Raw genomic sequence first — 13,009 nt, 5'->3', positions numbered from 1 at the left:
AATAATGTGACTCGATTATTATCAAACCGATTGTAATTATTATTTTTTTTTGTAAATATTCCACTAAAACACTTTTTACTTCTAATAAACTATGAATTAGATCAGAATTATTCTCAACGAATTCATAATAAATTTTTTCAAAAAATAACGGAGGCTTGTAAAAATTTTCTTCAGCCAAAAGAGAGATCGGTCCTGAATGCAAAAGCAAACGGGAGCTCGAATGCCCACGAATAGAGACAAATAATCAAACCTTAATGATCAGACGGTACCGAGTAAAAAAGTCGTCCCTCAACTGATATATATATATATATATATGTATATATTGCAGAGTACGAAATAAACCTAGATGTTTCATTAAAGACTTATTTCCTTCCTTTTTTTTTGGTTCAAAAGTTATCTTAAGAGTTAAAAAAAAAAAAAAAAAAAAAAAAGTCAAGTAAACCGTCAAAACATAGTCCAACACCAGTCAACTCGCCCCACACAGTGGGACCCACAGATAATTGCCGTGATTACTGAAAAAAGAGCGCCAAAATTCATCACCTCGAAGCTGCCAAAAATCCTCAGAAAATATATTCTTTAAAAAATAAAAAACAATTAAAAAAAAAAACAAAAAGAACCCTAAAATTCTTCACCAGGGTTAAAATCGAGAGCAAATATCTTGCGCCAACTCTTTCTTTCTACTCATCCATGTCCCCAAAATCCCCTTCTCAGGCACGTCTCTTTCTCTTTACTCTAAATGCTATGTACTTCACTTTTATATACATGGTTATATTATGGGTTTATCTCCGTGTGAATCTTTCTAGTACCCAACGCGGATTTCGCATTCTCTTTTGTTTTTGGGACTCGGGCTTTCTCTTTTTCACACGGAAGAGACGAGGGTCCTTCTCTCTTGTCTCTTTTTCTTTTGAATTTTGTGTACTAACTAGATGGAAAGTGAGAAAAGTAATCAGTGATGCTGGATTTTGGATTGCAGAAGAAGAGATACAGGGGTATTGGGGCTGTGTTTGGGGACGTCAACGCTATCATGGCTATGATCATTCCTAAAGAACTTGACGCATTAGAGAAGGATTCCGTTTCTTCTGCTTCCTCTGCTTCTTCTTTTGATTTGCGGTTTCAGGCCACTGCATTCACGTTACCCATTAAGGTAATCATTTTTCTCGTTCTGTCATTTTTTTTTTTTTTCACTATGTCGGGCTGTTTGTTTTCCCGGGAAAGCGGAGGTTGAGAATTGAAAGGTATATTTAAATCTTGCTGTGGGTAACCGATTGTGAATGTACTGATAGTTTGAAAGACCAACACTTTAGAGCCTCTGATTTTCAGTCCGTTTGACTTTCTCATTTAGCAGCTTGCCTTTTAGTTGTAAGGAAGGTGGAGGACAAGAAGAATTAATGTAGTCCTTTTCGATCTTCTGTACAGGATAATGTATTTTGAGCACTGTTTTCAAGTCCTTGGTTGTTGTTGCTTGAGTTTAAGTACTTCATACGTTCTCTATCTCCCTAATTTTTGTGCTTTTTGGTTAGGAGTTCAAATTGGTGTAGTGTTTTTTTTTTTCGCGAGAAAATGTGATAGAAAAAGCAGGAAAATGAACTTTCATGTCAGCAAAAAAAGACCCACGTGCATAAGATTTCCTTCACTCACACTTTCTTTGCAACAGTTTTTGTAGGGGCTTGAAGTTTCAAAATAATTTGTTTTGTAAGCCGTTAAGGTAGCTCTAGGGGTTTGATGAGCTATTGAATTCTCATGCTCTCTCTAGAGGCCAAAAAATGAATGAAGTTTGCATTGTGTAATCTGTATCCCAATAATATTTTTGATGTGGTTCAGGATTTCTTGAGGACTAGAGAAGTTGGCGAATTTCTTAGTGGGGCTCTAGCAGGGGCCATGACTAAAGCTGTTCTTGCTCCACTTGAGACCATCAGGTTGGTTTGTCATGTTATGTATTTGTTTATTTAGTAATCCACTGGAGATGCAATTTCATGTCATCTATCTTGCATGAATAATTTCTTACATAAATAGGGGAGACTACATACAGGCAAGTTTAGGCCGTTCATTTGAACAGTTTTTATAACTTCACTGATTATTAACCTCAGTCTAACTTCATGTTAATGATTATATTTTGATAGGGTTCTAATAGCAAATTGTGCCAATATCTTTCAGGCAAACTTACCTAATATTATTGGCTGTTCCTCTCATTATTTTATTTATTTATTTATTTATTTTTAATATAAGAACATAAGCTGCTGCTTCATTGCGATAGAATCTGAAGATCATACGTACAAGAATTTTCTTACGTACTTGAATGAAACCTTTTGGCTAGCATCATATTCCAAGTTCCTGAATTTTTGTTTATAGTTACCTACATTTTCCAGGGCTCTTTTAAATCTTGTGCTCATGAACTTTTGTGGATTCAGCTTATCAAGTTGGCGATATTATTTCGAAGTTTCACATCTTTGTTTCCTCTAATTTCATTCTTCAAGTTCCTGGGTTTTTGAGGTTTTAATTTTAATGCACACTATGTTTCTGAAAGAACTTTTAGATCTTGGTGCTATGGTGTTCTTTTTTACACGTACCATTTGGTTTTCTTATGCATTACATGTCCTTTTTTTTGGATTTTTTCTACATTGAATGCATGGTTAATCGAGCAATTGAGTTTAAGTTCAGTTAGTTTTGGAAGCATAGTATTGGGGAAACTGTAGAAAATGTAGAAAATAACTGTTATTTTAGAAGGAAAACAGCTGTCATCTCCTTTGTCCTTTCTTGTGTACTGTAGAAAGGAGAATAACAAAATTGGTGGTGTGTCACCTCCATCAATTCTGAATATTCCCTTAACCCACAAAATCTGGCTCTCCTGCAAAAAAGCTGTTTTTCATTTAATGCATAAATATGCTCCTTTGGAGCTGGAAAAAGAGAGCAGAAAAATAGAAAAAAAACTTCTCTCAAAATAGCTTCATAATTTCTTCATGGTATCAGAGCATTTTCGGTTCTGATTCTGCATTCGACTACCCCTGTTCCAGCATAATACAAGTGTTATGGCTTTTGGAGGTACGTCGTCCTCATCTTCACTTGAGGTATCTTCAGGACCTCTCCTTTCTTTAGCAGTCACGCACGGCTTCGGAGAGCAAGCCTCTTCATAGATTACGGGACACAAGCTGACTGAAAACAACTATCTACAGTGGTCCTCTTCTGTGCTGCTTTTCATATGGAGCAAGGGTAAAGAGGAATATATCATCGGTGAAGCAACACCACCACTCGCCACTGATCCAAACGTGAAGACATGGAAAATGGCGAACAGCCTCGTCATGTCTTGGCTCGTCCCCTCAATGATGTCGGAAATAGGAGAAAATTTCCTCCTATACGAAACTGCTCACGACATATGGACTTCTGTCAAGGAGTTTTATTCCTCCAAAGACAATACCGCAGCTGTGTTTGAAGTGGAAACAACTCTCCACGACCTCCACCAGGGTGATTCCATCGTGACACAATATTACAATATTTTTACGCGAAGCTGGCAGCGGCTTGACGCGTTTGAAGAGGTGAAATGGGTCTCCCCTGAAGATGCCAGAACTTACCAAAACTTGGTTGAACGAAAGAGGATGTTTAAATTACGCGGGTCTAAATCCCTACCTTGACAATGTAAGATGACGTATTCTGGGTCAAAAGCCCCTACCCAACATTCGCGAAGCCTTCTCAGAAGTCAAAAGAGAGGAGAGTCGGAAGAAAATTATGATGGGTGAGGGCCGTGTTGTAGCATGGTCATCTGAGAATGCGTCGGCTTTAATGATGCATTTCGAGAGTCGCGGGAAAAATGGGAGGCCATTTTGTGATTATTGCAAAAAGTCTGGCCACGTACACGACCGTTGCTGGCAGCTTCATGGCAAGCCAACCGACCATCGTCCTCTGAAATCCGAAAGCTCCACAGAATCGCGAAGTAACGCAGTTGTAGTCGCAACAACAAATGTAGAAGGGTCTGCGTCTGCCTCAAGTTCTGGAAAAGACCAATTTACCCCTAGGCAACTTGATATTCGCCAAAAGACCATTCAAGAAATGTTGCCCCAAGGTTCAACTAATATAACAGTCACTCAAAAAGATAATAATCCTCAGGTACTCTGTTTTACAGCATGTTCTACATGTGAACAAGCATGGATAGTTGATTCCAGTGCAATCGACCGCATGATTGATAATGTTTTTATGTTTAAAGATTACCGTCCTTGCAATGAGTATTTCACCATTAAGGTTGCGGATGGAACTGTATCAAGAGTAGTTGATATTGGGCTTAGTTGTCGTGTCACCCTCAATTGTTCTGGAATCGGTTTTCTTTGTAAATTTAGCATATAATTTACTATCGATTCGGAGACCGACTATTGATCTCAACTGTGTTGCTAAATTTGGTTCAACTTTGTGTGAATTTCAGGACTCGGACTCACGGAAGATGATTGATAGTGCTAGAGTGCATACCGGTCTCTACCTCCTCTGTACTGAACCTTCTAGTAGACAAGCTCCAAATGTAGTATGTACTGGTTCTATTTCTGTTAGTAGTACTTGTGATCATGAAATTATGTTATGACATTCCCGCTTGAGACATCCAAACTTTCTGTATTTAAAGAAAATATTTCCGTCATTATTCACTAATAAAGATCCTTTGTTATATCGATGTAAAACCTGTCAACTTTCTAAACATGTTCGGAATACTTTTTCTAGTTTCAAGTATACGTCATCTAAACCATTTTCCTTAATTCATAGTGATATTTGGGACCTTCCCGATTCACTAACATATCCGGAAATAAGTGGTTTGTGTCATTCATTGATGATCACACAAAAATCATTTGGGTATTCCTTATGAAAGGGAAGTCAAAAGTAGGAGCCAGCCACAATTCAAAAATTTCACAAAATGATCAAAATCCAATTTGACACAATAATAAAAGTGTTAAGATCTGATAATGCTTGTGAGTACTTTACATCAACCGTTAATAGTTATTTTGCTGAAAATGGTATAATTCATCAGAGTTCATGCATCTATTTCCCTCAGCAGAATGGTGTTGTTGAGAGAAAAAATAGATACATTCTAGAAGTCACCAGGTCCATTATGTTTGCTATGAATGTATCAAAACAATTTTGGGGGGAAGCCGTACTCACAGCCACTTGATAAACAGAATGCCCTTCTGAGTCCTCAAGTACCAAACCCCATTTAATCTTCTCTCAGAATCTTTTGCACATTCTTGTATCCTATATTTCCTACGACTAAAGGTCTTTGGCTACTCTGCATGTGTTCATGTCCACTCACACTTTTGGGTTAAATTTGATCCTAGAGCCCTTAAGTGCATTTTTGTGGGTTATTCTCCTCATCAAAAAGGATACAAATACTTCTTTCTAGATACTCGTCAATTCTATCATACTATGGGTGTCACGTTTTTTGAAGATAAACTATTTTATCCCAAAAATGACATTCAGGGGGAGAAACATGCTCAGGAATGTCACATTTGGGAAGCTACCATTTCTTCACCACTTGTCCACACGCACCAGATATCACCCACACAAAATGAGCCCAAAGTAGAAAATACATTATCTACAACAAAGGAGTTACGTGTGTAATACCTGAAATTAATTTGTAAAATTCAAAATTTATGTATAAAATTTAATTTTTAATTTTATAAATTATTATTTAATGTAAAATTAGAAAAAAAAAATAGGTAAAGGATGAATTTGAAAATAATTTTAGGAGGAAGGGGTGAAAATTTGGATTTTGGAGGTGTTTTTGAAAGAAAAATTGAAAACTGGAGGTCAGAACGCAATTTAAGAAAAATGTGTCACGTAGGACGTCCAGTTAGCAGACCCAACAAACCAGAGCGCCCCGCGTGGCAAGGCACGTTGACGCGGTGCCATGCGGGAGGCCACGCTGGCAATTCGCGTGCCCCCCGATTGGACGGTCCAGATTTGTTTTCGCGCGCGTGGACGGTCCGAAACCATTCCCTCAGACGCGATCGGACGGTTGCGATTAAACGCGATGAACGACCCAGATCTACTTTCTATTTAAACGCGATCAGACGACCCAGATCAAATCGCGATAAATGATTCAGATTCACTTCTTATTTAAACGTGATCGGACGGTTCAGATCAAACGCGATAGACAGCTTAGATTAAAAAAAAACGGATATAAATACCCCTCTTCATACAAAATCCTAACCCTAGTCGCCAGACCTCCACCAGAGAAGAAGAGCTAGACGCCAGGAAGGGAGCTAATTGCCACCCGCCGCCGCGTTGGAACCACTTCCGACTGCCAAAAGAGGTAAAAAAATCGGAGCAAAAGGACCGGCGGATAAGGCGAAAACCACGGGTAAAGTCCGACGGCGCCGCTGCGGGAAAAAACAAAAACTGCCTCCGATGAGGCTCTTCCCGATTCCCATTGCGTGTAATTTTTCTATTATTGTAATCACCATTTCTTTTTCTACAGGTCGATCGAAACAAAACACCCAACCGCGAAGGTGAGCCGGCAGAGTCGCCGTCAGTACTTGAAGCGTGTTTTAATCCCTGAAAGAAAATTCAGGAAACCCGAGGACCGCCAGTAGGCACAGCCAAAAGTTTAGCGTTCGGACACTAATTCGGATAAAAATCTCTTATTTTATTTCCTGGTTATGGAATTGGAGTTTAATTATAAATAATATGGTATTTTGGGTAATTTAAAAATATCGATAATTAAAGGTTACTAATGGAGACAGAATCGGTTATTTATTACTATTTGCCATGTTTTACTGATTAATTGATTTTACAGTTTCGAATACATGATAATATATTGGAATTGGTATGATAATTCGATTGTGTTTACTTGATGTTTGTATTGCTTGTTTTACATGATTTATAGTTAATTGGGAAACTGGAAATTAAAGGTAAATGGGAAATTGTTTGATTAAGTGAATGGATGAATGGTAACCTTACTGGATATCTTGGGAGATGATGGACGGACCAGATACATAGGGAACCCTACCGTGAACGTTGCTTTATACCGGATGGGGTATAGAAGATTGATAATTTGGCGCTCATACTGGACGGGGTATGCGGACAACTCGTTTCACCCTTATATCGGACGGGGTATGAGAACGGCCCGTTAGTTGAAAATATTAAAAAATGGTTCACGTGTAGTGGAAACATTTTTATGAATCCCTATGGATACCAGTAGGTTGATAAATGAGAAAGTTGTTGTTTCGACTGATTGAATATGAAACTATGATATTGTTTATGTTATTGACTCTATAGGTTGGTTTTGGAAATCTCGCTACGGTAAGCATGCGGTAAATGATTTTATTTATGATAAATGAATTTTACTTAAATTAAGAGCTCTATTAATTGTTTTTATAATTTTTACCAACTTTCATTTCTGTGTCGGTGAGTAGCGTGATATTCTTATTGGGTTAGTATAGTTCACTTTTTCATTAACCATTTCAGATCAAGAGGATCAAAGATCCAGAGTTCGATCCACAAGAGGGTTGCGAGTAGGACATTCAGTTTGTTTACTTTTTATTTATTTATTTAATTATTAGTTGTTCTTTTAGGAGGGTCATTCCCGTAGTACTATTGGGTATTCCGAATTATTGTGTAAGGAATGTAAATTATAATTTATTATTTCGCTTCCGCATTCAATTCATAATTTATTTCATTTCAAGTTCATGGGTCGTTACTACGTGTCTACACTAGGAAGAACAAGGCCTAAAAAGGTAGTGTTCCAGCAAGGACTGAGCTCTACCATGACTCGACTTTGTCTCCTACCGTCCCGGACCCGACTGGTAAGACTATTACTACTAAATATAATCCTGATGGCAGTATAGACAGACACAAAGTCCGTTTGGTGGCAAAGGAGTTCACACAATCGTATGGAATAGACTATCAAGAGACTTTCGCTTGTAGTCAAGCACAACACGATACAGATCTTGTTTTCTTTTGCAGTAAATCTAGACTGGCCCTTGTTCCAATTAGATGTGAAGAATGCTTTCCTTAATGGAGACTTGGAGGAGGAAGTGTACATGGACATCCCTTCGGATTTTGAGACAAACGATAACTCTCATAAGGTGTACAGACGCAGAAAGGCACTTTATGGACTCAAGCAGTCTCCAAGGGTATGGTTTGGAAGATTCACAAAAGTTGTCAAACAAGTGGGATATAAGTAGTGTTAGTCAAATCATACTTTATTTGTCAAACATTGCGACTCGGGTAAGAATTCTATCTTAATAGTTTATGTTGACGATATTATAATTATAGAGGACAATGGTGAAGAAATTCAGAAATTAAAAGAGTTCCTGACCAAAGAATTTGAGATAAAAGATATAGGAATACTCAGATATTTTCTAAGCATGGAGATTGCACGATCAAAGAAGGGAATTTCCGTAGTTTAACGGAAAAATGTACTTGATCTCCTAAAGGAGACCAGAATGCTCGACTGCAAGCCTGCAGACACCCATGGATTCTACTGTGAAACTTGGCAAGAGTCAGGGTGACAAGTTGACTGATAAGGAAAGGTATCAGAGGTTAGTTGGGAAGCTCATATATTTGGCACATACGAGACCAGATATAAGCTTTGCAGTATCAGAGGTTAGTTGGGAAGCTCATATATTTGGCACATACGAGACCAGATATAAGCTTTGCAGTCAGCACAGTGAGCCAATTTATGAGTCAACCAATTGACACACATATGGGAGCTGTGTACAGGATTCTCAGGTATGTAAAGAAAACACTAGGATAGTGCCTATTTTTCCAAAAGAACACAGACATGGAGATAGAAGTTTATACAGATGCTAATTGGGTTGGTTCAGTCAATGATAGGAGGTCAACCTCATGGTACTGAATCTTCGTCTGGGGTAATCTTGTTACATGGCGAAGTAAGAAGCAATCAGTGGTATCACGGAGTAGTGCAGAATCTGAATTCAGAGCCCTTGCCCATGGTATATGTGAAGGTGTCTAGTTAAAGAGAGTATTGCAAGAGCTAAACGTGACTCCAGGAATGCCCATAAAAGTATGGTGTGAAAATCAGTCAACTATCCGAATGACTAAAAATCCAGTCCATCATGATAGGCCAAAATATGTGGAAATCGACCGGCATTTCATTAGAGAGAAGATTGAAGACAGTGTTATAGACATTATTTATGTTTCCACAGATCGACAAGTTGCTGATATACTAACCAAACCTCTTCCTAAACATGTATTTGAAAATATTGTATCAAATCTAAGTTTACACAACATTTATGTAAACTTAGATTGAGGGGGAGTGTAGAAAATAGCTGTTATTTTAGAAGGAAAATAGTTGTCATCTCTTTTGTTCTTTTTTGTGTACCGTAGAAAGGAGAATAACAGAATTGGTGGTGTGTCACCTACATCAATTCTGAATATTCTCTTAACCCGTAAAATCTGGCTCTCCTGCAGAAAAGTTGTTATTCATTTTGTGTATAAAATATGATCCTTTGGAGCTGGAAAAAGAGAGCAGAAAAATAGAGAAAAAACTTCTCTCAAAATAGCTTCATAATTTCTTCAGAAACTACATGGTAGTTTAAAATGAATGATTCTAATGGGCACTCAGTGTTGGAATTTAAAGTTATGGGTGGTAACCTTGGATGTTTTAGCTGTTGAGTAATATTCATCATTATATTGAGAGATGGCACACATGTTCAATTGACAATTATGGTTGTCTTCTTGATTGATGTAAAGATGGCATTCTGGTCACAGTTTGGCTTCAACTATATCATATGCCATAGAGTTATCTGATTTGTAGTTTGCAATATCAATGTGTTATTTGTCCGTTAGGCTAGTAGTTTTGGATGTCAGGAGGTTCTCCACTCCTGCTGAACTGGTCGAGGTGTTATTTAAATCTGCTTTAAACGTATATCTCATTAAGTTATTAAAATATATTAAATGCCAAATTTTTTAATAATAATTACGACCAATTATCTCAAAAGTCTAAACTAGTAGAAAAAAGATCTGTCTATTATTATATTCTAGTTCACCTTCTCACTCATGGCTACCAGGTTGAAAGTGTAAATCAAGCACAATTACAGATCTACTGTAGTTTGTGTAAAATTAAGTTTTTAATATAAATTGGGGAATTGTGATTTGAACATTTATTTTTGGTTCTATTCTCATGTTAAATAATTGATCGTGACCAATTATATGCTGAAACCGTATGCTGATAGGAATTTTACTAATCCATTATTTTTATTTCGATATATTTCACTAAAGTAGTGACTGGTAACAAGTTTGTGACGCAGCTGAGTACATTTTCATATTTATGATGTGAAAATTGCAGGACTCGAATGGTTGTCGGTGTTGGATCCAAAAATATTTCTGGTAGTTTCCTTGAGATCATTGAGCAGCAGGGTTGGCAAGGGCTTTGGGCTGGCAATACAATCAATATGATCCGAATAATCCCCACCCAGGCAATTGAGCTGGGAACATTTGAGTGGGTGAAGCGAGCAATGACATCAACACAGGAGAAATGGAGACAGAAAGAATGCCTGAAGGTCCAAACTGGTCAAATCGGTTTAAACTTCTCTCTCTCCTGGATTTCTCCAGTTGCTGTGGCTGGTGCAGCTGCTGGTATTGTCAGCACGCTTGCTTGTCATCCTCTTGAAGTTTTGAAGGTATTGCATCTTGGCCATTTCTTCTCTATGAAAAGAATAAAATAGAACAATTTCCTCTTGTTATGTTTTCAGGAAGTAAATAATCTTATTTATCTTTTGCTTTTTATTGTAGTTCATGATGATAATTTTGATTCTGCTTTTTCCATGATTAGTAGTGGTTAATGGCCTCCCTTTGTCTTGTGATTAACTGCTGGAAAAGTACGGGATGCTCAGATGTATGTTGTAGTGAACCTTTGATTATGAAGTTTATGAGGATGATGGTTTTCCTTCCAATCTTTCCCAGGATAGGCTGACTGTGAGTCCTGATATATATCCTAACTTAAGCATTGCGATTAACAAGATTTACAAGGATGGTGGTATTGGTGCCTTTTATGCTGGTATTTCACCTACGCTAATTGGCATGCTTCCGTACAGCACATGTTACTATTTCATGTATGAGACCATGAAATCTTCCTATTGTGAAGCAAAGAATAAGAAGACTCTAAACCGTCCAGAAATGCTCCTAGTTGGAGCTCTATCAGGTGAGGAACTAGGTTATAATTACAAGGGTTTATATGGAATGTGCTTCTGATTTCTTTGAATAGCAGTAAACAGGCTCCTTTTTCATGGTCAGAAAAACAATGGAAGAGCATCTTTATTTCTCAACAGGACCTTTCTTTGTTGATATTATAAAGTACCAGGAAGAATTTGTAGTTTTCTGGTTGGTAGTTAGTTGAAAACATGTCTTGGGATAGGCAGTTGAAAATGTTGATGAAAGTAAATAATTTTTCATCTTGTTTATGGACTCTTTCAATTATATTTTTATTCTCTGATTGATGGATCCAATAATGGTGGGTGGTTGTGTACAATTGCATAATATTCCCTGAAATACCCATGTATTTGATTATCAACTTGATGAATTAATTTCAAGACATGGGGCTTCCCTATTATAACAGGCTGTTAAAGAGGACTTCCCATTCTTCTGGTAAATATTCTTTTTTTTTTGCTGGGTACTTGGGTTTAAATCCCCCATGGATTCGCTGTTTGCTCACTTCATATAATTCAAAAAACATTGATTTCTCAAAACCTCTTGTTCATGTCTCTCATCAAAAGGTGCTACTTGATAATATCTATTTAGCGGACTTCCTGTTAACCAAGCAAACGTTCAGCTATCTATCTGTCTTACATTCATTCGTGATAGTACTCCTAATGGGTTGAAGACTATATCGTCAGGTCTTCCATTTTGCAAATAAGGGTATATTCTGTATCGGTAGAATTTTGGAAATGATATCATTATTCCTGTCTAGGTAGAATATATTTTCTGTTGCAAGAAATAATGGTGTTCGTTGGTCTGGCACGCTTCATAGGTTTTGAGAATTGGAAGACATGGTTTCCATGATGACAGAGAAAAACAGGCTGCTTGTATGATGCATGCTAACTGTTCATTTTGTATGGAATTTGAGAAACATAGGAAAATTTTAATCTGTTTGATGGATATCATGATAGTAGATTTGTATATCAGGTTTGTGATTGCATGAACTGATTGTCTTAAATAATGAACGATTTGGCAGGGTTAACTGCTAGCACCATCAGCTTTCCACTAGAAGTCGCAAGAAAACGGCTAATGGTGGGAGCTTTGCAGGGTAAGTGCCCGCCCCACATGATTGCAGCACTTGCAGAGGTTATTCGAGAAGAGGGTTTGTTGGGAGTTTACAGAGGGTGGGGTGCTAGTTGTTTGAAAGTAATGCCATCATCTGGCATCACCTGGATGTTTTACGAAGCTTGGAAAGATATACTGCTCATGGAGAAACGTGGGCTATAACAGCAGCAGCTCTTATGGAATTTTTTACCAGAATGAGCTAATAGAGACCCAGATCAAAGGTCTTTCTGATAATTCTTAGAAAGTGGAAGTCTGCAGGAACTTATAGCCATTATCTCAGAATCAATTATTTATTGTTTGCAAGGAAGGGCTATGTGTTGTTGAATAGCCCACTGCAAATTAATTTACACAGATTCAATTTTGGTGTAACAATCAGAATAATATATTTAATACTAGTTTTCTCCATTTAGATTAATCAAAGTAGCACAGTGATGTTTTTTCATAGTGCTTGCAGCTTTCATATTTGTGCTCTTATCTACAAGATAAGGTTTCCATGCCTTGCCTGGTCGCCTTTCAGTTGACTTCTTTGCTTTTTCAGTTTTTGGTTGGTAACAGATGGGAATTGGACATCCTCCATATTATTCATACATATATATATATATATATATCTACAGATATATTCCATATCTATACATATTTTTCTTCTGAAATAAGTTTAGATGCTTTCTCACATTTTGTTGCTCATCCAGTGTCCCCTATGCGAAGGATCCCAAAACTTCTTCAGATCTCCCTTTTGAGGTAAGAAAACATGAGTCCA

General features: G+C 37.4%; 1 protein-coding gene across 2 annotated transcripts; it reads left to right on the top strand.

Moving 5' to 3' along the window:
• The first annotated feature begins 562 nt into the window (after positions 1–562).
• Positions 563–12,694, top strand: LOC110807332 (Mitochondrial substrate carrier family protein). Of its 2 annotated transcripts, none has more exons than XM_022032443.2 (6): positions 563–711; positions 974–1,144; positions 1,822–1,916; positions 10,280–10,613; positions 10,897–11,134; positions 12,164–12,694. In XM_022032443.2, the coding sequence occupies exons 1-6, from the start codon at positions 688–690 to the stop codon at positions 12,412–12,414; spliced, it is 1,113 nt and encodes a 370-aa protein (XP_021888135.2). In that variant the 5' UTR covers positions 563–687; the 3' UTR covers positions 12,415–12,694. The 2 variants fall into 2 exon arrangements, with proteins under 2 accessions (XP_021888135.2, XP_088076896.1); XM_088220770.1 differs by lacking the exon at positions 563–711 and adding an exon at positions 742–878.
• Positions 12,695–13,009: the final 315 nt, after the last annotated feature.

Source organism: Carica papaya, chromosome 5 (genome assembly GCF_054855325.1).
Source record: "Carica papaya isolate Zhongbai chromosome 5, ASM5485532v1, whole genome shotgun sequence".
NCBI lineage: Eukaryota > Viridiplantae > Streptophyta > Magnoliopsida > Brassicales > Caricaceae > Carica > Carica papaya.
The sequence above is the reverse complement of the archived record's forward strand: the minus strand, read 5'-3'. Positions and strand labels throughout refer to the sequence as shown.

What these genes read in the sequence shown, in the direction of transcription:
- LOC110807332 (XM_022032443.2), top strand. Translation starts at nt 688, where the DNA reads ATGTCCCCAAAATCCCCTTCTCAG. An exon ending in GCTCCACTTGAGACCATCAG is followed by an intron (nt 1,917 to 10,279) that starts GTTGGTTTGTCA and finishes TGAAAATTGCAG; the next exon opens with GACTCGAATGGTTGTCGGTG. An exon ending in CCTAGTTGGAGCTCTATCAG is followed by an intron (nt 11,135 to 12,163) that starts GTGAGGAACTAG and finishes ACGATTTGGCAG; the next exon opens with GGTTAACTGCTAGCACCATC.